Here is a 27,817-nt window from a genome sequence, read left to right as displayed (position 1 = left end):
TACTACACGTACACGCACAGACACATACATATACATAGAGTTTTTGCTATCGTGAGTTTGTTTTTCTTCTTCTTAGGTTTGTTCTTATGGTTTTTTATACAGATGTTTGTCATGTTTGTTCATCCCGCTATTCGACGGTTTTTTTTTTTGTTCTACAACGACGACGACGACTGCTTGGCGGGGTTGGGCTGGTGCGCCCATGCTGTGCACTTCTACCACCTATTGTTTTATCTAGGCTTGTGTCGCCCACAACTGTTGCTCCTTGTGTAGGTGGTGTATGTGGGAGGAGGGGGGGGGGGGTGTTGCTATCGACATTTTACTATTGATTTTGCAGTGTTTGTTGTTGGATTTTTGGTTGTCTTTGTTGGTTTAATATTTTACATACGGGGAGGGGGGCTTATTTGTTGGTTTCTTTTGGGAAGTTTTGCTTTTTTTTTGCATGATAATTTTGCACACATTCTACCAACATGCATGCATCGACATCTTGTTCGCTTTACTTGACTAGTTCGTGTGGGCGTGTGTTGTGGGAGAAGGTTTATCGAGCAATTGCCGTTCGATTGCCGTTCATTAACGGGTTTCGGTATCAAATTTTCATCACCGTTCGCTTTCACTTTTCTGCCTTCACTTGCAGACACCACAATCGATATCCACATACAAACACACAAACACACCAGGATAGGATGTGTCACGACAGATTTGGAAGCTTTGGCTTTTAACCATCACGTGCGGCTGGCTGAAGCAATGCTGCGATCGTGCCTCTTTGCGATCGTAGTGGATGGTTTCGAACAAAACGCGTGTAAATAGATTGTTAAACACGGGAATTCAAACATCGCCCACTGAACTAAGAAGAGGGATTCAGGAAAGATGTAAGTAAGTGAAAGTTTTACATAAAATAGATGGAGAAGTACTTCAAAATGAAAATTCCTATAGAAAACGAAGTCGATCGAGACAACCAACGGCAGCATTGCTTAGGACAGTCTGCTCCCAAAATCTGCGTCACGTGGGACCACGTATCCGACGAGAGAGACAGAGCGAAAGATACTGGTGTTGTGTGGTGTTGGATGCTGGATGACTCTACAAAGGGCGATATAGCTGCCTGTTTTCTTGAAGTAGAACGAATTCTCGGTTCACTCTCCCCTTCTCCCTTCCCACCATGTCCACAGGCCATTCCCCCCTACCAATACGTCTAGTTCTCTAGCCCTTCCCCCCACCCCTACAAAACACCCGCAAACGACGAAGCACGTTAAATTAATCGCTCGTTATACCATATTCAAAAATCTGTATTATTGGAGTCGACCTCGTCGGGCTCCTGGGGTGCGGCCAGCGTCATCTGGATCCCCGATGGCCCCATCACCTGCATCGTGGGCTCGGTGTTGCGTCGCTTCATCTTTCCTTTCATTTTTTTCAACATTGTCGCCTACGATGCACATTTTTTCGCAACATATCCGTATATGCGCATCATCAGTATCGTTGTGATGCCGCCGCCGTCCGGTCCATGAGAGTAAAATGTTTTACGGGGAGGTTCGTGTTTTCCGGAGGTTTGGTTTGTTTGTTTTGTTTTGTTTTTCCACATTTGTGATTTTTGTGATGCGTGTGATGCGTTCAGTTTAGTCAGAGTAGTGAATAGCAGTGAGAAGAATGTATCGTTGCCGTTGAGTCACATCGTTTCCCATGTTCCGAGTTTGTTTGTTTTTTTTTTATTATTATTTTGTATGAGAAAGTTTAAACATGGTGGTAGTAATATGGACGCAAAAGACATGGTGATCGTTTTGTAGTTGCAGTATTTTGTTGTTGTTGTTGTTGTTGTTGTAGTTGTGGTTGTTGTTGCATTTGTTAGATGAATAATCGAACGTGATCAGATGCGTGTACGCGCCATTAAGTAAGAGGAACGAGTGGGTTTTTGTTCAAGCCGTCATATATCAGTTTCAGGGTTCGAAACAATTGCGATATTAGTTTGTTTGTTTTTTTTTTTTGGTTTTTTGGTTTCACATCCACGTTTGAAGTAAAAGAAAGAAGAAAGAAGAATTGAAAAACCATTTTTAGCATCGTATTTGTTCGTGATCGTGAGGTAATAAAGCATATATGTACGTCAAGGTTTGAACTTTTTATAGTAGTAAAAAAGGGAAATAAGGTGAATTTTGGTTTTCAAATGTTTTCAATCAGCAAACTACCTAAGTAACAGATTAGGTAAACAAAACAACAAAACTGTTCCACGAGACGATCCTATGACGAAAGCGGTGTCAATGGAACTAAAGTTTGAATTACTAAAAAAAATATTCCACTCATCAAAACTTATATTGAATGAATATTTTAAACTAAATTAGTCTGTTGGAATCGATTATACCATACTTTTGAAATAAGATTAACACTACATTAACAATGAAAAGAAAAAGGCGAATTAAATTCTAACTAAAAGAATGAGTATAATGTAACAGTAGTAGCAAGTTAGAGAGGGAACGTAACTTATCATTCAACGACTTAATAAAAAAAAAACCGTAAACGAAAGGACAAGAATTAGAGAAATGCACAATGTAACTGCCAATAAATAGTTAAACTTGCAAGCTATTTTTTTGACTGAGAAAACAAAGGTTTTACATAAGAAAATGCTCATTAAATGTAAGATGTATGTAGAGTAAGATGTGAAAAGAAAATGCGAATGCTTTTACTTCCTACAATTTGTAACAATAGAAACGATCGATAGCATAGCGAATGGATGAGAAACAATAGCCTATAACTGAACTGGATACGAACGATGGCAGCAATCGGTTAGAATAATGGCTTAATTGCTAAGTGACCAGTAAAAGAAAGGAAAATGCAAAATGTTGCTTCATACAAGAGTGAGAGAAAGAGAATTATTAAAACGAGTTGTAAACGAGAGTAATGGAATCTAACTTGATCATACGAGCAAAATAGTAGTTAGGAGAATAGATTAATTTCGAGTACAAAATAGAAGAACAAACTAGAAAAAAGTGTCAATCAAGAGAAATAGAGAGAGAGAGAGAGAAAGAGATTAGAAAGAAATTATGTACTTCGTCGGAACAAGGTGATCGATGTGATTTGGGTTAATGTTTGTTAATGATGCGAATGTGATCAACGGTTGAGGTGTTAACTTATGTCTGACAATACTAGCTGTACGCGTGTTAAAAGGTATGTGAAAGAATGGTTTGATGTCTAATGGTTTTGGTCGGAAAAACGGGGACCGGGGGGTTGATCTCGTGTGTCGTATAAGTGGTGTGTTTTGGGTGTTGTGGTGTTTACGGTGACAATGGTCGGAAATGGCGAATACTTCTTTCTACTTTTTGTGGCGTGCGTCAATAGATCAATCGATAGAGTTATACATATTAAGTCATTCGAAATACACGTACCATAATTGTGCAGTTTTACGGTGTGTTTGTGACAAAGAGAGAGAGAGTAATAAAGGGGATTTTGTTGCTTATTAAAAAACGAGAGCTTTAGTGGAGAGGCATTGGAGTTTCGTTCCTTTTTTTTTTTGTTCATTTCTATCCACATGTACACATGTATAAAGTTTTTGGGCTTAACATTTTAAGGGGTACACATTACATTGATCGGTTTGTTTTAGAAAAGAAAAAAATCTTTGGTTATTCTTCCTGTCCGTTGTGTTTCACTGTCATAAACACGTGTTCGATTATGGATATGAAAAATATTGAAACATGGAGGGGTGAGCGTAAATTGAAAAATTTGGGACGAAACGCTTTGTATACTTTTTGTGTTTGTTGCTTCGTTTAAACTTCAACCCAACACTATCGTCTATAAATCCCAGAGAAAACGAAAACAACAATCACTTGGAAGGCATGTGGTACAAATGGGCGTATTTTGAATACAATAGTTACAATCTAGGGTTTTTGCCCTCCCTCCGGGGGGGGGGTAATACGAAACGTGGTTTTAGCGTGAAAATACCGCTCCCTAGCGTTTGTCTAACTTAGCGAAAGTTTTAATGAATAGTGCGCCTGACGGTGGTGATCGAAACTTAACAGAAAAAGCGGACAATAAAATCGAACGCATCCGAACGTACAGGGTGTCGATTAAACGATAGTCGATAGTTATAGAAGAAGATAAGCGTTACTGATTTTCTTTTTAAACAACTAGTGCATTTAGTTTCTAAACCATCTTCCGCTTGCGAAGGTTGAAAGTTTTTTCAAGTGTGGCATGTTCGTTTGTTTTGTTTTGTTTCACTGTTTTGCGTATCGCGATCTATGCGAAAGAGCATTGATTGGGTGGAGGAGGGGGGCGGGGTTGTTGTTGTGAAAGGTTTTTGCTATTTTTCACGATTTCTTTTTATGGTTTAGAGATTTTTGTTTTCTTCTATTTTGCGTGTTTGTTTTTTTTTGGTTGGATAATCATAAAAAACAAGAAAATAGAAAGCTAGGACCGGACGGACGGGTACTCTAGGTTCCGCTCAGGGCATCTTTATCACGATCTCCATTTTCTGGAGCTCCCCCTTGCGAGAATCCCGCAACAGCCGGTGAGATATGCGGTTCTGTTAGCCTCCGTTTGCTCTTAATTTTCTTCAGCATCGTTGCCTATAGAAAGTTAATGGCATTTATAGGTTTGGATCAGTAATGGCAGTATTGGAAAATGGGGCGGGAATCGAAACGATTTAATTCTAGTTGGGCTAGTTTTTGTTTTAAATTATACATTCATGACACAAACAGTCACACTCACACACACACACAGTCACATACAATCACACGCACACCACACGGCCTCGGGTTGGTAAGGTAGTGGTGAATAGTAAGTCGCACGGGAGTGTATTTGCGCTTTCACGTCCCAACAGATTTTTAACGGTCTTTCGTTTAACTACATCAAACAAATCCAGTTTTCAGTGTAGGGAAATATGTAGACCGAGAATAAACTAAACAATAAATTGCAACAGAAATTAAATAACAAAACATTTTTGTTAATGGGGGGCGGGCGGACGGTTTTTTTTTTTTGGAAAAGCAAAATGGGCATCTAATTCATTCACATTTTTATTTTGCCGCACAAATAAGTCGTTCGTTAAAAAAATCTAGAATTTTAGGTACAATTATTCACATCACTAGGGAATGACACATTAATTTGTAGTTCGGTGTATGTACACGAAAATAAAGGGAAAGCAAAAGTATTCTTCTCTGATGTCTTGATTTTGTTTAGTCTCTGGACAAGTCAGTATGATGCCCAATAACAAAATAAAACATTAAAAAAAGAACATTTGGACAAACTACACAATTTAGTGATGGTGTTAAGTGGTGATCGTTTGTTAAGCTTAGAAGTTTGTATTAGTATTTACAACATGAATTACGGTCAACCGATCTTAACTTAAATCAGTCCTTCAATACACAATACGGTACGGATACGGTTATAATAACGTCAAACTGTCTGTTAGGATGTGAATGTGTTAGGGGGTTAGAAATGTGACAATAGAAGCTACAGGGAGAGTTCTGTTGATGCCAGAAAACTACGCGTTGTGATAAAATGTTATCGCTAATGGTGGGTGGAGATGTACCGAAGACTTTCAAACCACGACAGAAAAGACATGCAAATGTACACGATTTTGCTTATGAAAACACAAAATAAATGATCCGATAAAGATTATTTGTTCATCGACAGCGATTCGTGAGAGACTTTGCTTGGATAGTGATGCAAATCAAACAGCAAGAAGCTAAAAGAATAAAAGTATTAAAATTTACATGCACATATCAATAAATAAAAATCAATAAAATGTGATCTAGCAAAAGCAAAAAGGATCGTTTTTTCTTCTCTTTTTATACTATATACGGGATAGTGAGTCACGCATCCAAAACTGTTAGTTTGCGCTTACCTTTAATGCCGATTTTAGTACGACCACGTCACCGGGGCTCTGTACCCACGGCTCTCCATCGACCTGTACCGGTATGTCGGAATGAAGATGAATTTTTATGTGACCACCCTGTGAGAAGGAGCAGTAATGCAGGATGTGTATTAGCAATTGCTGATCATCGGCCGATGCGTCCAACAATTTACCTGCGCTATTCGCATGGCCGAGCGCAGCCCGGACTGGATCTGTCCCAAATGCACTACACCAGTGACGCCGACGACTTCCAGCATACCGTCCCAATGGTTCGGTTTGCTAAACTGATCCTCCTTTTCCGGTCCCCAAGGATTCGCTCCGGATCCCCAGCTGTGAATGCATGACAATAAGCGTCACATTAGCAGTTAAATATTGAGCATTATCTTGAGTTTTCACCGCCTCATACTCACCTTAGGATATTCAGTATTATGATACCCTCGACCGGTGGAAGCTCCACAACCTTCCCGTCCACCTCCAGCCGTAGCTCCTTGTGCAGCTCCTTCACCATCTTCCGTCCCACCATCTTGCGCAAGCCCATCTTCACGTACACACCCTTATTGTGGAGCCGTGAGTTGAACTTGTTCGGATTTTCCTCCCGTGCATTGTGAAAGTCCAAGCAAAGGTCGGCATCGATGCCAATACCGAAGTAGTTGTTCATCACGAATATCTGCGAGTTATCCTCACTCTGGGCACCTCCAACAACTGTTGCAGGGATGGGCGAGGTAAAAACGGGAAGGAAGAACATTAGTCATAGTTTGGTTATAGCTTAGCAAACCGATGGAACACAGGGCACTGTTCCAGCAGAGTTCACTTGCTTGCTGCCAGTGTTATGCTTCGTACGATGCTGGTTCTGTACAAGTGTTTCTTTTTTCTGATTCGCAAACTGTTGAGCGCTAGGCCGAAAGTGGGTCTTTTTACACACGCCTTTATCTCGGTGTGTGTGTGTGTGTGTGCTGTGTGCAACCTTGCGGTAAACCATGCCATCGACGAAATGTAACACGTTGGCAACCCTTATATACACCAAATACATCCATTCCAATAATGACAACGAGCATATCAACAACAACACCGACCGGCCTAGAACAGTATTTACAGCAACATCCATCAACTATGTCTGTGGTTGTTAGTTCATTTGTGTAGTTTTTTTTGGGGGGAGGAGGTAAACAAATGTAGAAAAATAAATTGATTTATCGTTTATCGCGGGAAAACGTAAGACATGATTCGGTACGCATTATTGCCATTATGTAGTCTGTTTGCTTGCAAAATATTCACTTCAAAACGTTTACTTCCGGCGCATAACGAGCGCGTGGCGAGTGCGAGAATGCTTAGCTAGTCGGTCAGAGTATTATTTTTAAATTATGATTTTTTAATTGCTTTCAAAATTCATTATATTTATCTATTTGTACAAAAAACAAAACTGTTACAAAAATATTTCAATGCCATAGAAAAAAAATCTGTTTTTGTCCCTATTTATAAAACCATTCCAATTCACACTTCCTCCACCGTTTCTAGCCACGATCCTGTGCCGGATTTTTGTGTGACCCGTGTGACAAAAAAACATAGCTCATGCATACCATTCATTCCTTACAAAGCTACGGACGAAAGTACACAATGGTAACCACCATGGTACGGATGGTTTCTACTGTGTGGACGTAACCGGGTAGTTTTCGCACTACTGTCGGTAGCGTAACGTAAAGTAAAGCAAGCAGCAGGCCAGTTGCCAGTCAATAGTAGTAGTATTAATAGTAGTAATAGCAGTAGTAGTAGTAATAATAGTAGTAGTAGTAGTAGTAAAAGTAGTAGTGGTAATATTACAGGGCATTGCAACAGATATGGGTTTTGTACAAAACGCTACTGTGGATTTACGCATTACGTTTGGTTCGTTTTATTTGAAAGGTAGTGTGTTGTTCTGGACACGTTTTGTTTTTATACACCAAATGTTTCTGTTGAATTTGAACGTTAGGGTGAATCTAGCGTTTCCGAGGAAAAACTAACAAAACAAAGCACCGGTGCTTCCCGGGGGAGGTTGGTTGGTTTTCGATTTTACTTGGAACGCTACACGGGAGGATACGATGCGTGGTAAACATTACCGTGAATATATTAGACACAACTGACATAATGGCATGAGAGAACGTCAGGGAACGAAACGGGAGTGAGTTTCCGGAGGAGAGGAGGGGGGGGGGGGGAGCAGAGGAACTGTGTAGCCATGTGTGTAAAAGAGTTGGTAGGGAAGAATTGATAGCAAGTAAAGCAAGGGCGGCCATATGCAAGAAAAAGGATAACAAATAAACAAAGGGGTTGAAAGATAGAAAGAGAGAGAGAAATAGAGATAGATAGAGAGAGAGAGAGAGATAGAAAGAGAAATAAATGCGATTGAGAGCCATCAAAGTACAGCCAATGACCTTGCGCCGGGTTGGCGACGATTGCCACCGATGGGTGATGGTGTTGTTGGTTCTGCTGATGTTGCTGTTGTTGCAATTGCTGTTGCTGTTGCTGTTGTTGTTGTTGTTGCTGTTGCTGTTGTATTTTCTTCTTCTTACCGGTTGAGTTGGGTTGCGCCTTCGGTGTGGCATCTTCGGGTTTGTCCTCCGGATGGAACACCACCGTCCAGCGGTCCAGCCGTATCTCTTCCGCATCTATTACGTCGCGCAGCAAATTTAGCGGATCTTCGCCACCGGTGTAACCGGCGCCCCAACGTAGAACGCGTGCCAAATCGTTACCTAGATGGATAGGGAGCAAGATCAAACGAGAGCATTGTGAGTTGAAGGGTAAAAACTTCATTGGAGGGTTGTGCGCTTACCGGTGCCTAAGGGGACGATGGCACACGGCGGGCTAGAGCATTCCGAATCTTGACCAACGTTGTCCAGGCACTGCAACACCCAACCGATCGTACCATCACCGCCACACACCAGAATCTTATAATCCTGAATGTGTCGGAAAACGTATAGCCTGCAGAAAATGGTAAACGGGGATCCAAGCCCAACAAACGATCAGTACGGGGTATTATTTTTGCCTTTGCTGATTTACATACCCAGGCAGTGGTCCACCGTTATCCAAATCAAACACTTGATATGGATTTAATAATTTACGAAAACTACTAATAAGCTCTAGACCCTGGCATCCTCCGGACTTGACATTGACAAACACCAGCAACGGTTGAACGCCCCCCGGCACCATGCTCGGTTCGATGTTAGGCAACAGAAGCACGAGCAAATGTTTTTCCTCATACTTGGACTCTCGCAGAGCTTGGAATGCACGTACCTGTGTGAAGAAAATAAGAGTATCACATCAAGTTTTAAATTACCAAACACCTTTCGGTGGGTTGCTTCGTTTACACGTACAGCTTTGGATGCATTTTCGTAGGTTATCACTAGCGAACCGTACTCGTAGTAGATCGGACCAATGCTGCTGAACTTGTTCTCGAAGCCCAGAAATTCCGTCAGTATGTGCTCGTAGTTGCGCTGCGACAAACCGGGCGGTAGATTGCCCACAAACAGTGCCAGGTTCGGACCGTGCGGATCCTGCTTTAGCTGAAGGTAGAACCGCATCAGCTCCATCTGCCGTATCGAGTCCTTCCCGAGCTGCTTCATAATCTCCCAGGGTCGCTCGTTCCACGACAGCACGCGCTCGGTAACGCCCCGATCGAGCAGTATCTCCGAGCAGCGATAGTCTTCGATCTGGTGGCTTTGCAGGCCGAACTTTTTCAGTGATTCGCAAATCAGATCCTTGACGGTGGTATCGTTGTCCACCGGTATGATAACGTAAGCGTTCTCTACCTGCAGCTTACCCGGATAGACTCGTACAAAGCCGTGATCATTCTCCTTATCACTGTAAGAACGGTAGGGAAGGTTGTTAAGGAATTGAGCGCTTTTAAGACTGCTTGTAGATACGTACCGAAATCTTAAGTATATAGCTGGTCTTTTGCCCTCCACACGATGTAGGCCTGGTACTGGGTTCGGATCCTGCAATCTAACCTCGTCACCATAGACATCAGTGAGAAAAAATAGCTACAAGGTAAACGGGTGATAGGGAAGGTTTAGTTAGCAGGTCGCTCACGAAGCATGGCAACAACGGCAACAAAGGCCGCGTACATACATTTGGATCCCTGGCTATGTGGAAGGCCCTCAAGGCGGTGGTCAACAGTTGTTCCAACGAGCATGTTCTAGGTACATTAATGGCTCTGAAAATTCTTCTTCGATATGAACAGTTTCCGTCGAATACCTTGATTGTTTCTGCAATGGAGAGGAATAATATTGCTACAAACGTAAAGCCATGCATCTGTGCGGAGCATTCGATTCCGCTATGTCTGTTTTTGGAGGCTGCGGAGTTAAAATAGACATCGGCTCTCGCGCGCGCACGGGAACACGTTTCCGGTCGCGCGAACAATGGGAATTTTAACGAGCAGCTCACACACTCTCTTACACACACACACACACACACACACACACACACCAAGCACCATTTCACACACACACACACACACACACACACAGACGTACCTTCATCGCGCTCCTCCTTGTCCTTATCTTTCTTATCCTTATCTTTATCGGGCTTATGCGCAGAATCTGGCTTCGAGTGAGTACCGGATCCGCTGCTCTCGCCTCTTGGTACGTACTCATCGTCTCGATAGCGGTTCTCCGCCGTTATCTCCTCGGAGATGCTGCGAGCTGGGGATTTAGGGGCGATTGGGTGTCCGATTGTTTTATGAGATTGGGAAGCAGGGTACGAAATGCGGCGTAGGTGCGTGGTTGATGCGTCCCCCCAACCGTACCCCAACCACGCATGGAAGTATCCGTGATGTGATTGTGAAGTAATACAAGCAAAGTAGAGATGCATAGAGATAAAGAAAAAAAAACAGGAAAGAGAGACAGAGAGAGAGAGAGAGATAGAGAAAGATTGGTATAAATGTATCTTTTTTTTTTTTTTGCTATCGTATATGAGTGTCGCTTATAAAATAGAAGAACATCATTTAGAGAAAAAAAACAATGTGGGAAACAAAAACAAAACAATCAAACCATTCGGTGGCGGTGGCTGCAAGTACTTCTTTGGGTTTGTTTAATGTACAAATCGTTGATAAAAATTTCGAGAAAATCATTCAATTCTGCAGGCACAACCGTGCACCCGACCGTCACTTCTTGTCTTATGTTTGGCATTAATTTCTTAAGTGAATTATTTAGTCAATTTCTAGCAACAACACTAAACATGCAGCTTCGTTCCTGGTGTTAACCGAGTTCTCTACCGTGTGTACTGTGCGTTGTTAGCTAGCCGAGAAGCTTCCCGATATTCCAATACAAAAAAAAAAAAACACGCACCCTCCTCGGCACCCATTTCCCAATACTGAGTCCTAAAGTTTTTGGTAAAGTCGCGAAAATGTCAGGGAGCATTTTGTAGAAGAAAAAAAAAACATAAAAATCAGGATGCCTTAACTTTATCGATTTTCGCACGAAATTAACAACAAGACACGGGGAATCGGTACCGAGTGTAAGTGATGATGGGTGGTTGGTCTGCCTCTCATAACCAGGTTCGACCACTGTCTCACACCAATGAACAAAACACACACACACGCACACACACGCTAACACTATACACCTTTACTGTCTGCGAAAGTGTTTGTATCGCGCTCTGTGTTCGTATTTGGGTAAGATTTTTTCCCTCTCTCTTTCTCTCTTCACTCCGTTCCGTTCATTCGATCCATCTCGCTCACTCTCACTCTCTCGCGCCTTTGCTCTCCAGATTTCGTTTGCGCTTTGCTGGAGATGTTTGCAAGGATCACACTTGTGGCTCGCATCCTGTGCCCGAACTGCATCCGTCACGCGCATTTTGAGTGATGCGTTTTGTGCAGTGTGTGCTGGGCTGCCATCCTGTTGCATTTTCTGACGCCCTTTCGCGCAGTTGTGGTTGTGTGGGTGTGTGCAGTCGCGTGGGGAGGGAGTTTTTTTTTGTCATGAGATTTTTGTTGTTTGCTTTTTTCGCAAACTCTCGTCCCCTGCCCAGGATGGGTTTGATTCTGATGCTACTACACACGCTGCCAGAAGGGCCAGAAGTTGCAACTCAAGTTGATGTTGTTTGTTTTAGTGTTAGTAAGAACAACACATTACAAAGCGATCGGGTTGACGCTTTAGCTACATGATAATATAAGTATAATATAGAAAAATTACACACATAAATATATACAGAGCAGATGCTTCGCCATTCGAGGTGCCAATTGTGGTGTGCAAACATAAAGGAGAAAAAGAAAGTGTTTGTTATCTTAAAAACAATCTATACTAAACCAAAAACAATAGCAAACAAAGTACAATAAAGTAAAGTAAAAGAAAAATAAAACAGTAAAGAATAACTCATAAAACTGAACTACAAAACTTACAAGCAACTCAAAACCAAACCAAACGCAAGGAAAAAAACCAAAGAAATAATCGCACCTCTGCGTACACGACATCCAGTTTTGCTCCAACCCATCGAACACTTTCGCATCTGGCGATAGATACGCTCGAGAAAATGTTGCGTCGGTGGATGGGAAACGGTGCCACGATCATCTGCCACACCGACCGACGTTACGCTCCGGGGCCGCCGCACATCGGCAGTATCGCTTCTCTTTCCGGTCGGCATTGCCCCGCTGGTGACGATGGTGGTTTCATTAACGAGGGCCACCCTTGCGAATGCATTGACGCCAGCGCTACCATTCGGTTCGCAGGAAGCATTATCGTCGTCGTCGTCGTCGTCGATGAAGCTGAACCCACTGACGTCATCGTACGACACTACCCGTCTCGGTTCAACGCAGGTAAGCAGTTCGCGCGCTGACGCCACCGTCAGATGGTGACCGAAATTTCGCACAGCTGCTGCTGCGGTTGGGCCCGTAGTGCAGCCAAACGAGGAAGATCGTTCGACGGGTGCACCCATACCTTGGTGCTCGCGGTCGGTCCCATTTAACCCACAAGCAGCGAGCGGCCCCAGGGAAGTGCACACCGATGATGACGTCAACGAACCGGATGGTGAATGCACTAACACAGGTGCTAGCGCAGTACGTATTGGGCCCATCGTCGTTGGTTCGGTGGTACCGTGAACGAGCAGCAGCAGCTTGGGTAGTTCGCTTCCGTTAAGCCGCTCTTGGCGGGCCTCCAGCGGCGAGGGAGACCTTCGCACAATCGATGGAGGCGCCTGGTGCTTTTTGCGAAATCGGGTCAGAAAGCGTGGACTATAGTAAGCGGCCGATTTGACGAAGCGTTTTGGAATGCTGTTAGTTTGATCCTGAAAGGAACGGCTGCGCGTCACTAGCGTATCGCTCGGTGGGTGGCCAACATTGGTGGCTTTCGTGCGCCGTAGAGCGGGATGGATAAGGTTCCGGCTACGGGTAGGCCTCATCGGCCAGTCGTCTTCGGTTTGCAGCAGCAAACTGTTATCACTGTGGTATTGTTGCTGCTCCTCGGTTTTCCGTTTCGGCGGGTTGTCCTTTTCCGTCGCCATCGATCCAACCGCACTGGAAACACTGTCATCGTCGTCGTAGAAGGTGAAGCTTACGGGTGACAGTGGAACGGTTCGACACTTTTGCTCTTCCTGCTGCACGCTGCGGAGAAGCAGTTCCGTGCTTTCGCTGCAATCTTGCTCCTGCTGCTTGTGCTGCTGCTCGTCCTCATACATCCCGATTGTCCACAGTTCCGCTACGGACGTGTCACGAGCCCGGATGCATGCGATCATTATTTCACGTTACGGTGTCACGTACGCCCGTCAAGCCCGGCGTGGAGCGCGCGCACGAGAGAGACAGAGAGAGAGACACACAATCCATTCGAGCACCAGAGGCCACCCGCAAAACCCGCAAAACAATGCCACGACATTCAGCGTTAGGCGCACAAGTGAGGATGGGAAGGCGAAGCGAACCAAAAAACGGGGAACAACGTTGGTGGGTAGAAGCGTTGAGTAGAGATAGATACGGAGCAGTGAGATGATATGACGATTTAATGAGGACACATGTAGCAGGGCAAAAGTAACCAAAACCCATGCGATGTGAACGCACGGGTTTGCAAATGTGTGTGTGTTTTTTTTTAAATTTTTATACGAGGCGTGGTTTTGATTAGCAATGAGTGAAAACAGCAAGAAAAAAAGGAAGAAAAGAATAAAATTGTGACATAAAGAAAAGATGGAAAGAAAAGGGAAATAATGAAAAACAGTGTAGTACAAGTAAAGTGGGATATTTTGATTGCAACATGACACCATATGCAGAATAGAAACATAAACATGTACATTGCACATACACATTGCCTTACTATCGTTTGTTTTTTAAGTGTGTAGCACGATCGAGCTTCGAAATGAATGAACCGAATGAGTCCGATTGTTTGGCGTAAAAACTTATATCTTCTAAACAATTTAACTCAATTTGAGTTGTGAATTTTTGTTGTTGCTCACTTGCTAGTGTTTTTTTTTTTTTGCATAATATATATGTGTATGTGTTTGAATGCATAAATGAACAAAAAATCGCACAGAATCTAATTGAAATGAAGACCCGTGATCGAAACATGACACTTACGACAGGAATAGTCACGCTGTATTCCCGGTGTTCCTTTGTTGCGATTCTGCACACCGATGATTGCTTCCATCGGCACCTCCGTCCGGGGTATGGAGACTGCGTGCGGTGGCAGGTAGATGGGTTGCAGCGTGCCAAAGGTACATTCGGCCGGGATGTTGTTTCTGCAACCACCGTGTGTAGTTGTGCCACACCATTCGCAACGATAACCTACATTGTACGAAGAGAGAAGAAGAGATTTAAAATGATTTTAAAGACAAGCCCACAAGTGGATCGTATAAGTGGGAAGAAGCGGCCACCTACCTGTAAGGCATTCGTAAGACCAGCACGTCTTCTTGCAGTACGCACACTTGGACGATTGTGGCAGATTACCCTCACGCCAGTGATGCTGATGTTTGACGTGGCCCAATTCCTTGCCCGGAACGTAGGTTGCATTCTCCTTACAGTCGGGGATGGCAAAATCCTGGCATTCGACATGTGCAAAGTACTCACATACTGGAGAAGAAACGGTTAGAATATTATATTAATAAATTGCCAATATTTCAACCGACCATACTCGGGATAAGGCAAACAAAAACAAGGAGAAAATGTCTTGAGAAATTTGTACAAAACTGGCTCAAGAAGAGCTGAGAATACGGCACCGAGACGCAAAACTTTAACTAAATAACATAAATAAATAAATTGCCCAATATGATTTAAGACTCCGTTTCAAGGGAATAATAAAAATCTGGTACAAGTAACTATCTATTGAACAGAATGGCTCAAAATATAAGAAAAAAAAAGGACGTTCACTTAATGGGTAGTGCAACGATTTCAATATACAGCCCAGCCCGCAGGAAATAGCCTTGAGAGCAGCACCACCAGCAAAATGGTTGAATGTGATTCCAGAAATAAACACAGCGAGGCGTATTGCACCGCTCCACGATTTGTGTACCATTGTGCTGGCACAGGAACAAAGAACCCAAGTGCCGTGCAGGAACAGAAAGCAGGGTAGATGTGATATAAAACATACAAGCAAGTGATACAACGAAACGAGGGTTATTTACTTACTCAAGCAATGAACGGCGGGAGTTTCATCTAATCGCTTACGACAAACCGAACAAAATTTGCGCTTGTGGTGCGAAGGTTCCGACCAACAGTGTGCCACCGGGTTCCGGATAAGGTAGGGTGCGATGCCCGTGCACGGTGTCACGATATTGGTTACGCACTTTTCATGTACTATAAAGTTGCACACTGAAATGAGAGAGAGAGAGAGAGAGAGAGAGCGAAATGTATATAAAAATAACAGTAGTCTTAGTCATTTGCTTAATATGGGATAAATATGATAAAAAAAAACACTTTATAGTTAAAGCTTAATGCGGAAAATTGGCTGAAAACTAAACTCGAACATACTGCTGCACTGATTCCACCGTCATCGTTTACACCGTGAGGTGCAATCGTTTGGATATTCATTAATCAATCAGCAACAAGCTGAGCAAATGGTTGACTATGGAATGATTAGGACAAGTCGTTAGAGGCCAGCATAAGTGTCGATTGCATGTATGTCACTCATTTGCTCTCTCGAAGAGCGCCGGGGCAATGAGTGATAGCATCGTGGAGTGGTAGTTCCCATACAAGTACTAGCGTGATTTTGACTGTACACTACAAAATATAGGTCTGTGGACAAAACTTTGATCGAAAAATTTAAAGTTCAAATTTAAATGAACTCTATCAGTATCATCAGATATCATTCGCAAATGAATAAAATAAGAAAATTTAAAAAATATATGTTGCAAAAATCAATTTAATCGACCATAGAAAAAAATAAACTATTATTCGGTTAACATGAGTCAGCTAATGAAGACATGGAGACGCCTGGTATTTTACGATCACAATTTATTTTTTTCAAAATTTTTGCTTAGAAAGTTGTTAAAAAAGTCTTCCTTAATGTAAGAGATAACCATTGCTATCTGTGGACTTGTTCAATTTATAGTCTGCTTGAGTTGTGAAAGAAAAATATGTAATCTAATTATATAATGGAGGCGCATGGTAGCTTATGTTAAAGCACATGTACAATTATATTTATCAATTGATTTTACTGATTTAAGCGATCAAAGCAATATCAAGCTCAATCTCTAGATGCTAACTCATTTTTCTTTACTGTTTGTCCATTTTCAAGTACGGTACGTGTATTTCCAGAGTAGTGAAACAAACCCAAGCCTCGAAACGGGACACGAGTAGTTGTATGAAAATGTTCATCGGTAAAGTTGAAAAATATCGCACGTGAACATGTGCAGCGTGCTCACCAATGTTTATGTTAGCCAGTGGGTATATGATGTGTTCAGCATTGAATCTATTTTCTACCGTTCCCTTAAGACGCGCTCGTACATACCCGGACATGCCGGAATTGGTGGGAAATTTTGGGTGCAAAATTTAAACGGAGCACATCTGCCCTACCCATTCGTGCCCCACAGTCCCGTTTGCGTTCGGTGGCCGGTGGCAATGAAACATTGATGACGCATGAAAAGCCCTTCATCGATTTACCCTGCTAATGTGCTAGCAGGAGGAACACAACGGTTCAAAAACAGCTACACCAGTCGCACACACACACATCGGGTTTGCAGCTGTACGAGCGCAATCGAATCTGGATTAGAAACGTCATCCATTAGGGTAAACTACTACATTTTGGGTTGGTGTACGAGTAAGGTGAAAAAAGGGTGTTTGTTTCATTACTGGCCAATCAAAACAGTTACACAGAACAGTGTTCAATTGGAGCATGGAAAACTTTTTTATTTTGTGAACATATTGCAACAAATCGAAATGAAGAAATTATTTTGGCACTATTTAAGTCAAAATTTAATACCAGTACCAGTATTTAACAATACATCGTCGTATGTAGTAGAGGTAGGAGATGAGAAAGAAGGTGTTCGTTATAGCACTTGGCACTCGTTGCATGGGAAGCATTATAGCAAGATTTTAGTAAATATTTTGCAAAAACAAAGTTCACGTCCAACCTCACTCGAATCAAGCCGTCTTCACACTCAGAACTTCAAAGAGCTACGAACAGAAGCAATTATATCATAAATGAATTAAGTAGTTTTTGGTATTGTAAATATGCTTCCATATCTCCATAAGACTTGGTCTGTTCGATACCTCAGTGGTTTAAGTCGGGTTAAAGTATTGTTGAAACTAAGAGCCAGATAAAGTACAAAAGTACAACAAAACAATAACAACAAAAGTACAAAATTAATAATGAAAATAATGATAGTAGTAAATAATGAAAACAATCAAACGGAAGATTAGTTTACACCAAAGTTCTATCAAACATTCACTATTTGAACATTTGAAGCAATTTATCGATGAGAAAAACCTGATCCAAATGTTTGATGGAGGCGCATGGTTGTTTATGGTAAAACAAGTGTTAAGTTCTTTAGCATTCCACATTTGTTGTTTGAAAATCGTATTGTGACGTGTTTCAAGGATTATCAAATGTTTTGCAATGAATGTTTTCACTTAGTACAGTTCAGTAGTTCAAACGGAACGCTCATGCTGGGTGCCACAGCTTCTTCAAGATCGCCTGTTATAGTGATTTTAATTGTGAATTACAAAAGGTTACCAATATATTTAAATAATTCTAATTCTAATAATTTTTTGCCTTAATCTTTACTTAGACTATATCACGAGAAATGAGTAATAAGTTGAAGCGCTTGATCGCGGAAAAGAAAGAAAATAGGTACCTAAAGGAAACCACCGAAAGTGGAGCAAACTCTCCTTAAGTAGGCAGACATCGTAAACCAGCAAGAGCAAGAAAAAAAGGTGGAGGGCTTGGGGGGGGGGGGGGAGGGCAGAGAGTGAGAGACATACATATACGCACTCACACATAGCGCTGGCAGTAGCAAGTAAGAGCGGAAGTGATAAAACCAAAGCAAAGAGATTGTTGGTTGATGCCAGCGAAGTATGAAGCAGACGAAAAGAGAGATCGGAAACTCAGAATCAACACGCACCTTCACAGATGTATCCTTGTCCGATGAGCCCCCACAGCAGATCCGAACAGTGATGGCAATAGGTTGGCTTGTGAAATGTCTTTCTACCGAATGTATGCTCACCACCCGCCATTTTGTTTCCTATAGCTCAATGATTGCGATATGGTGGAGTTGGTGGAGTTGATGGTGTGGCCGATGACGATGACGGACGTATCGACCAGGATGGCGAGGCAAGTTGACAACGGCAGGCTTCACCTGAATCGGCAGGCTGATCGACTGACTGCCAGACAGCTGGTTGCTGATGCCTGCCGCGGGATTATGGAACGATCGAGTTTGGCTTGTGTGTTGTGGTGAAGTTGGCGTTGGTTGTTGCGTACTGTTGCGTTGCTTTGCTTTGGTTACTCTCGGTGGCTGCGTTCGGTTGGTTCCTGTTGTTTCACAATTCGGGCAGAATGATTTGCAGAAAAATTCTCTGCTACTCCTTTGTGCTTGCTCTGCACTATGGGTACACTGTCTCGGTGCGATCGTTTCTTCCGTTCCTCTCCGTTTTCCTTCCGTTCCGTATCGGGTTTGCCAATGTGTGCCTGTACCACTGATTTTATGGTTTCACCGCTGTCAGATCGTGCTCGAAACCAGGAGCGCAACAGATCGTGTCGGATCGTGACAGCACCATCATCTATTTACTTTGCTACACTCGCCCATAGATACAGGCGCAACGGGTCCGATCGCGCTTGGTTGCAAAATTCCTGCTCCAGTCTGGATCGGTGGTACCAAATAGTTTAACGGTTCTATGGTACTTGGGCCATTCGATACGGACGTAGGGTTGCTGATGATTCGCAAAATGCTGTGGAACTTGAAGTACTCCGTTCGCTGGGATTCAACCTCCACCACCACCACCAACACGGAACTCGCAACTGACTCGCCAACGGAATGGTTCAAACTAGGCCTCCCGGACGGCTGACTGGTAGACGGTGCCCTGTTCGGCTAGTTTTCCCTTCCGATCGGTGCGCTCCGGCGTTTGCGGGTGTGTTGCCGAGTCTTGTGTCTGGCGGCTGGAGGTGGGGGACGAGCAAAACGGGCTGTAAGCTACGGTACTCCACCAGCAGAACTGTTGCACTTCGGTAGTAATGGTGAGCACATTCGATTTGCCGTACTGTTACCGCTTACTCCTCACAAGACAGCTCGCTTGTGGCACGGGCGCTTGGGAAAGGATTTGTCCGTCTTTCGTGCACCTTTCACTATGCCTGTTTCACTCTTTTTGCACCCTTTTGCCAAACGTTACTAAACGCTTGGGTTTCGGTTGTTCTTGGTTTCTCGGTTATGAAGAGTTATTCTTATTTCTATCGTGTACTTGTTTCATACTTCCAAACCACTACTGCACACAACTTTCTGACTGCTTTCTCTTTCATTGCCTTAAAATGCTAAAACAACACATTTGCGCAAAATTTTCACTTCCTGTTCGCGCACTTATTTGTTAATTATTTTATCTCTGCGCGTTCCATTATACAACTGCAAGGGAGAACAACAACAACAAAATGGTTTGTTAAAGTTAACTAAACACACTGTATCAAAAGTAACACACTCACACACGCACAAAACATCAAACACTTGGAATTTTTAGAAAAAAAAATAATTAAAGGTTCCACTTTTCACGCACGGAGCTGATTTTTTATTGCCATAAAAGCTCCAACTAGGAATTGGCATTGCCACTTGTTTTTACACACTAAAACTTTTTTTTGGTGGCGATTTTTCACATGTGTGTACGATGTATACGAAATTTATCACTAAAAAACTGTACATTAGTTTACGATAACAGCACGAAACGGTTTTCAAAACAAACTCAAAACTTAAATTCTTCAGCGCCAGAGCTGCTGAATCTGTCGTCACACTTTTCTCATGCTACTAAAGAGAGTTGAGTAAAATGTGCACGATTCACTACTTGCTCATTTGCGAGCACGAAAAGGAAAAACGATGAGGAGTTTCGATCGGTCGATTTTTTCACGGGACTGGTTTGATGGTTGCTGGTAAACTTCACCAGTCAAGATCAGCACACACAGGTGCACGCACACGCGCACACACAGACAAACAAACCCACACTCATATACACACAGCAGCAACATCCGTATTTTCGCCCACACTTTCTCTCTCTCTCTCTCTCTCTCTCTCTCTCTCTCTCGCTCTCAAACACACACACACAAACACACACACACTCTATGTTGCTCTATTCATTCTTATAATGGTGGTCTCACACAGATTCACTACGCGTAGTGGGACCGTTTTCTCACGCGTGCACAGAGATTTGCTCTCAATTGTGTTTTTGTATGTATGTATGTGTCTGCCCACAGTCTGTTTTGCGAATGGAAATGTATTTTCGTCGTGAGCGGAAATAATGATCAAGGGTAGGTAATGTAGAGCCTCTGGATAAGATTTTTTTTCGCGATAGTAACGTTACTTCTATTTGTAAGTTTGCGTGGTACAATATTAGTTATAGGCAAAAATTATTGTTTGAATTTAATTATTTTAAAAAAATACAAAATCAAACATTTTCTGACACGTTTTGTCTACGTTGGAGCTGATGGAATAGCATACACTTCTCCATCCATTGATCGGTCGCTAGTGTCAGCATTCACGTGCATGCACGGACGGACGGTTGCGGGTGTGCACAAACACACCCAAAACAAGCTCACACAGACACACATATTTATAAACGCAACACCTCTAGTTCAAACGAAAGGAAGGCAGTAGGAAAAGTGCGATTCCCATATCGCTTATAGCTTTCTATGTGTCTTGAAAGTGTGTGTGTGTGTGTTGTGTACGTGTGCGCGCGCACGTCCATCTCTCAGTGGATGGAAAACCACGAATCTCTTCTATACGCTCGACGTGGAAAAGCAGATGAGAACACAAGCAGTCTAAGAAAAAAAAGTACTCCCGAGATGAAAAGTATAGTACACACGGGACGCGGACGCACACATGTACACACGCAGGCGCACGCATGCACTTGGAGCACACTTGGGGGAGAAGAAAAAAAATCATCATTCCGAGATTACTTTCCAAGCATTGATTTCTTGGCTGGATAAATCGGTGCAATGGAAAATTTCGTTAAATTTGTCCAGAAGAACACGATCTAGAGCAAGGAGATCGAGATCTCTATATTTAGAATCCTTTAAGGATCTTACAGGACATAAAATTGTGATTGGGCTCCTGCACGATGTAGCACTGTAATAATCTATTTTGACCTAATTGATGGACAGACTGTTGGCCGCTGTTGGCAACTTTAGTACATGATGATATTACTGACGAGAGTGCTCTACTACTTTTGTTCTCATCGTGTCGTACCCGTGCGCTCTCCAAGCTAAGATTCATAATTTCCACCACACTTTCAAACCGAAGGAACAATTCTACTCCCTTATGTGTGCCTTTGGAAGTAGTTGTGTTGGTGCGCGCACACGGAAATATCCGTTCAATGATCAGCACAACTCCAACGGTGACTACTTTGATCATGTTATCATGTTTTTTCTTCAGTTGCAAAATTTACAGATCGCAAGCGGGTGTGTGTTTGTGTGTTGGCATCGCACCGCTTGAAAAACAACACGATTTTCAATTTTCATCTCACATACACACACACACACACACACACACACACACACATACAGAAACAGAGCGAAACTTTTGTGCACACATTATTTCTCACACGGTCAGTGAGACGGGATCATCATCTCTTTTGCAGCACATTTGGGTATGCTTTTCTATTTTTTCTTTTCCTTTTTTTTAAGCAAAAACTCGCATTAAAACACACATACATTCACATACAAACGCACACACATACGAAAGAAAAATTCTATCCATTCCTTCTACAGAACACATTTAATCTTAGTAGGCTAATACTGTGAGGGTTCTCGCCCATCCTGGTTGCGGGGTTTTTCACGCATGCAAAGCATTGAAACATTTCTTTTTTCATTTTCCTGCTCTTTTTTTTTCTCTCTCTCTCTCTCTCTCTCTTCATATTTTTCTCTTCTTCCCTCACGCACATACACACACACAAATACACTTCGAACATCTAATCCGAGAGCAGTCGCAAACACACACACACACACTCATGTACACACGCATCATCAGAGGCAGCATCTCACGGCCACTTTCTTTGACCCCCTGTTTTTTCCCTTGCACGACTCCCCAAGACTCACACACCATCGCGCAAGCACGCGCGCGCACACACGCGTTGAGCGTTGAATAATGTACCCCGCGTATGCACACATGCACACGAGCGTGCGCGCGGGCGCACACACGTTCGCATACGCACACGGCTACGCAACCGTCGTGTGCCCTCGTACGGTCACCTCAACGGGGTCAAAGAGGAATATCAAATTCACCTGTTTCGAAAATACAAATAAATTTTTTAGCAAGGTTTCTTATTTGCTCGCTACTAAGTGTCGGACAAAAGGTGTGTGAGTGCTTCCCGAACGGTCATAAATAGTCCTAAAACCGTTTGGTACTGTGCTCCGTCACTGATTTTCCAATTTTTCCTGCACACTCACACCAGACACATACACGCACACACAGTCACTCGTTGAATACTTCTACTGTCGTTCGAGTATCCTTAAGCACTAGGGGGCTGTAAGAGGAATGGGGGATGGAGGGCCTGAAACGTTTTCACTGTGCGTGAAGGTGGGGTAAATGTGCCCCAAAAAAAACTGATCAAAAAGGATCGTAGTACACACACACACACACACATACACACACACACACGCACAAATTACGCTTTTTAATATTATCGCGCACACATACACATAACACGCACACATACACCGTCGTCCCTTCTGCTTCTTGTTGGCTGCACGGGGTGGAAGCAGTAGAAGAGTTTTAGGCCGTGACTGATGGGACCAGCAGCAGCATCAGCAGATTTGCAGTAGATCCGGAAGCGACCTGCATGAACGGTGCTGCCGTGAATGCTGCCGATGCCGCCGTTTGCTTCTCGGTTTCAGCTGCCGTCGCCGTTAATGGTGCCGCCGTCGCCGTCTTGTACAGAAAGTGTTGCTCCATTTTGTTCCCCCTGTTTGTCACCATTACGACGGCGTCGCTCCGGATGACACACGGGCACGGTGCGAGAAAAGATTGAAAACTGAGCCCACTTTTGCCAGCAATCGAGCAAGAGACCAACCGACCTGACCCGTCCCGACCGACCGAACAACGTACACCAGCTACGCGTGGAGAGTAGTTGCTCCCGTAACAATTTCAGTGACCTATTCTCGCTGATTTCCCTCTGTACCTACGTGATGTTTTGGGAGAGGAGGAATTTCGTTGTAAGGAAAATGTATGAAAGCTAGAGAGGAGAAAGAGAGAGATTGGAAAATTCCTTCTCTTCATATCGTACAGCTTTTCTCGATAACTTCATGGAAAATTCTAAAATGAGCCTACTGTGTGTCTTCGCTAGCCAAATGAGAGAACCGATGAGCATTACTACGAGAAGGTGAGAGTGAGAGAGAAAAGAGAAGATGGAAATCGGGTCCATAAATTGTAGCAAAGGCAAGTCCAATGGACGTCATACCAAAGGGGAGGCATTCTGAAAAACCTGTCAATCAAAAATTTTCCTCCAAATTCATGCATACCTTCCATTTCTAATCGGAAAGCATCATTCTAGAAATGCGGATAAAACTACGTTTTACCATCGGCTTAAGTTAAACCCAAGAGTTTTTTGCTTTAAATTGCTTCTTGGCAGTTTTCCTTCGAACCGTGTCAAGTTCAGCTACGATCCTGACACTTTCCTTCAATATCGTATGTTTTTTTTTATCTTTATTCACTTTCTACTCTCTCTCTCTCTCTCTCTCTCTCTCTTTTTTCATTTTTCATTTTTCTCTTTTCTTTCTCTTCTCGTATCTATATGTTATCGTTATCATGTGAGAACAAAATTCGTATTTGAATCGCTCTCTGCAAACTTGCTTATTTTCAACATCCGGTTATCTCTGCCATTAGGTTTATCTTTGTTGTCAGTTTTTGTTTAATACTCCCTTGTAGGTTTGATCACGGTATGGGAATGAGAGAACGTTGGAGAATAAACACTCATCATTTGAATTGGGTGGTCATTTTCCTTCCTAGCTAGCTGTGTGTACTCCAATTCATGCTATCTTATTGGAAAATGCTTCTGAGCGAATGATGCATATACGCGAGAGCGAAAACCACTAGCTATCATTATTGTTCTACAATAGCAAGCTATGTTATACTACTTTGCCAATGGTTAAAAAGGTGGTTATTTTGAAATGAGTCTTAAGTTGATGAAATACAAAAGAAAAAATTTTTTTGTTAGTATGTGCTTTTATGTACATGTTTTGTAGCAAGTCTTGTAAAAAATTACATCAATATTAGTTGATTTAGATAAACAACATTGAATATGCCTTGTTCGTATGGTGCTAAAGAAATTTAACATGGAAAGGCATTAATTGATTACTGACGTAAAACTGAGAACTTTTCAAACAAAAACTTGAGCATTGAATCGAGAGCATATCCCGGCCATTCTACACGGATGGCCTATAATATGTCTATAAAATGCATTATAAACTGATGCGGAAAATCCGGCAGTCTGGCGGTATTATCGTTGAGAAAATGTTGAGCATGATCGGTAATGTTAAACAAATTCTTCAGCCGAATTGAGCAGGACCATTCGCGGTAAGCAACAAACGGTCACTCGTGAAGGAGGCGCCTTATCTGTATCGAATGCGTTTTGAACAAAGGATTTTAGGTAGAAAATCCGCAGTTTAAATTTTTATCGTACTAAATTTGAATTATTTTTGTATTTCATCCACTTTTTATATTCGGACGTATTAAGCGGGTGAAACATAATCATCTTGTTATTTCAATACAGATTGCTATCGATAGCTGCTATTTAATTCTGTGTTAGCATTTTGCTATTTCTTTCGTGGCACTGCATAGCAAGATCAAGCGTTACCACATTGTTTAGGCGTTACGCGGTGTTACGCTTTCACATTCGTCATACGCAACCGAACTGTCACAACAAATCCAGCGTAGGGAAAAGAAATGCTTACAAATCGCCACCCAGTGTAATTGTGTTTAATTATTGCCCCTTTTTCGGTACTTTATCATTGTAAAACGTGTTCAAAATGCCTGAAGCAAGCACAGCCGTGTTCGAGAAGGATAATTTCAATGCAGAAAAGTGTAAGTAGAGACTACAATACATCGTAAATTGCAAATTCTTTGTTGATGACGACACCATTAACTCCTTTTGTTGCTTGCTTGCGTGTTTTGTTTACAGACGTGAAAAATCTAGTGCAAGATTGTGTCGGCGGTCCGGAACTGCAGCAAACGAAGCAAAAAATCCAAGCCCTAAGTGAGACCGTATCATCGACGCTGAAAAAACATGTGTACGAAAATTACATGCAGTTCATCGAGACGGCAAAGGAAATCTCGCGTATGTAGTACCGCCCCATTCTGTGTGTTGATAAGAAATAATTGTTCTACTTTCCCGTCCATCCCTCATCCTCACGGTAGATCTCGAGTCGGAAATGTATCAACTGTCGCACATATTGATCGAACAGCGTAATTTACTAACAACACTGCGGGATGAATCGTTGCTGGACGATCAGAAAAACATTATCGAAGAGCAAAGCCTCGATCCGAATGTGAACGAGGAGCAACAAAACCGGAAAGCAATACAGCTCATTAAGGAATCGTTGATCGGCTACAAGGGAAATCTCGATGATAAAGTGTTCATCCACGAAGGTGGGCTGATCGAGCTGGATTCGAACGATTATCGACCCATTTGTCGCATCCATCTGTTTTTGTTCAACGAGGTGCTCGTACTGGCCAAAGTGCGAAATGAGAAGTAAGTGTGTTCTCAGTGATAGAAAATGATGCTCTCTACTTATCATCCCTACATTCTTTTAACATTTAGAAAGCTTGAATTCCAAACCGAATACGAAACAAAGAAGATCGCCGTCATCAACATCAAAGATCTCGACGGGGTGAACAAAAATGCGATCAATGTCATCACCAGCGATGGTGCACGCATGTTCCAGTGCATAAACTCAGCCACCAAGCAGGACTGGATTGACAAGTTCGAGTTGGCCATTAAATTCCACCAGCTGAAGAAACCGAAAAAGGCGCAAGCTCCTCAACCACCAACAACCCTGAAGTTTGAGGCACCGCAAAAATCTACCGACAGTGAGCTGCTCACCCTTAGTCCAACAGCTTCGGAAATGGGTCGTGTCATCGTGGAAAATCTACCACCCGAATGGCTCGTGACGGCACCGGAAGAAATTCAGGCCGAAATAGCACAGCGACACTTTGAAGATTGTTTGGCACTGTTGCAAAAGTGCGAAGAACATCTTGCCCAGGACAGTAGCTTCCACGGAGCCGGAGAAATTGTGGAAAAAATAAAATCCCTCAAAGCGTCCCTCGCGTCGGTGCTAATGCACGAGCTGTCCAATTCGCAAAGCCGCAGTTTGCAGGCAGCGTTACGCTCGAGCCGTCGGCCACTAAAACTGCTGGTAGAAATGGACAAATCACGCGAAGCTTGCGGTATACTGTTGCGCGTTTGCACCAGTGCAATCCGTTCCTCGCAGCGACAGGCACGGCGCAACAATTTGGCCGTATCGGAGCTCTTCTTCTGCGATGTGGCACTTGTCGCAAGTGAATTTCTGCGTGCATTCAGTACGAAAGCTTCCTGCACAAGTGCGCTGATCGTCTGGTGCAACATGGAACTGCAGTACTTTGCCTCACAGCTCATAAAGCACTATCTCACAAAGGACACTCAGCTGGAGATGGTTGCGAAGGTGGTTGAAGGTGTGCGCGAACCGTGCCTAAAGTTGCGCGAAATCGGGCTCGATCTGTCCTACCACATGGAGGGTTTGTTGCGAAGTACGCTTGGGCAGCTGCTAGATGAAGCACGCTACCGGTTGGTCGATTCGATCGGTCGTACCGAGGATCCGTGGCAACCGTACAACTTACAAACCAAAACTGGCCTACGTTCACTGCTGAAGGAGTTCGATGTGTTGGGCATCGATTTTCGTGCCTACGTTACCGGTGACACGTGGATCAATCTGACACAAGCGACGGTTAATTTCTGTCGCCATCTGCTCCAAACGACGGAGAGCTGTGCGTATCTAGCGAAGTATGATTCACTGCAACGCGATGCGGAGATACTTATCCGTGAGCTGTTCCTTTCACAGCATTCGAACAAACCACCCAACTCACTAAATGCGGACGTATGTAGCTCGGAACGTGGCACCTTTGCATGCTGCAAAAAGCTCAATTAAATATTGTACCCTATCTTTACTTTCAGATGAATTTTGTAGCGAAGAACAAAACGTACATGGCAGAAGTATTATTGCCTATCGCGATGAAACGATTCGAACGGATTGCGGGTAAAAAGCCGGAGCTGCTCATGGAGTTACACGGTCAGCTGCGAACTGTTCCACCAAAACCGAAACCACGTAGTGTTTATCAGACCGATGTGCTGTAAATGGAGATTCGTCGGTGTACAAATGCGTGTCTCTATTTAAT

At 43.0% G+C, this 27,817-nt stretch overlaps 3 protein-coding genes across 6 annotated transcripts in view; 2 read left to right on the top strand and 1 right to left on the bottom strand.

Annotated features, from left to right (window-relative positions):
• The window catches only part of LOC126558189 (calreticulin), a 75,711-nt gene that overhangs the window by 32,206 nt on the left and 15,688 nt on the right, over window positions 1–27,817 (top strand). The window lies entirely within an intron of this gene.
• Window positions 1,217–18,467, bottom strand: LOC126556926 (diacylglycerol kinase theta). Of its 4 annotated transcripts, XM_050212489.1 has the most exons (16): window positions 18,326–18,467; window positions 15,393–15,575; window positions 14,646–14,837; window positions 14,346–14,552; window positions 12,247–13,482; window positions 10,327–10,494; window positions 9,923–10,059; window positions 9,722–9,834; window positions 9,169–9,655; window positions 8,859–9,088; window positions 8,628–8,776; window positions 8,230–8,547; window positions 6,238–6,529; window positions 6,001–6,157; window positions 5,819–5,926; window positions 1,217–1,417 (listed from the first exon to the last, which is right to left on the bottom strand). In XM_050212489.1, exons 1-16 carry the CDS (start codon window positions 18,435–18,437, stop codon window positions 1,271–1,273), a joined length of 4,236 nt encoding a protein of 1,411 aa, XP_050068446.1. In that variant the 5' UTR covers window positions 18,438–18,467; the 3' UTR covers window positions 1,217–1,270. The 4 variants fall into 4 exon arrangements, with proteins under 4 accessions (XP_050068446.1, XP_050068443.1, XP_050068444.1 ...); XM_050212486.1 differs by lacking the exon at window positions 12,247–13,482; XM_050212487.1 differs by lacking the exon at window positions 12,247–13,482 and having other exon boundaries at window positions 8,368–8,547.
• LOC126557316 (exocyst complex component 8) lies at window positions 25,404–27,776 on the top strand. The gene is made up of 5 exons (XM_050213037.1): window positions 25,404–25,471; window positions 25,569–25,724; window positions 25,805–26,138; window positions 26,208–27,519; window positions 27,597–27,776. The coding sequence occupies exons 1-5, from the start codon at window positions 25,417–25,419 to the stop codon at window positions 27,774–27,776; spliced, it is 2,037 nt and encodes a 678-aa protein (XP_050068994.1). The 5' UTR covers window positions 25,404–25,416.

Source organism: Anopheles maculipalpis, chromosome 2RL (genome assembly GCF_943734695.1).
Source record: "Anopheles maculipalpis chromosome 2RL, idAnoMacuDA_375_x, whole genome shotgun sequence".
Classification (NCBI taxonomy): domain Eukaryota; kingdom Metazoa; phylum Arthropoda; class Insecta; order Diptera; family Culicidae; genus Anopheles; species Anopheles maculipalpis.
The sequence above is the reverse complement of the archived record's forward strand: the minus strand, read 5'-3'. Positions and strand labels throughout refer to the sequence as shown.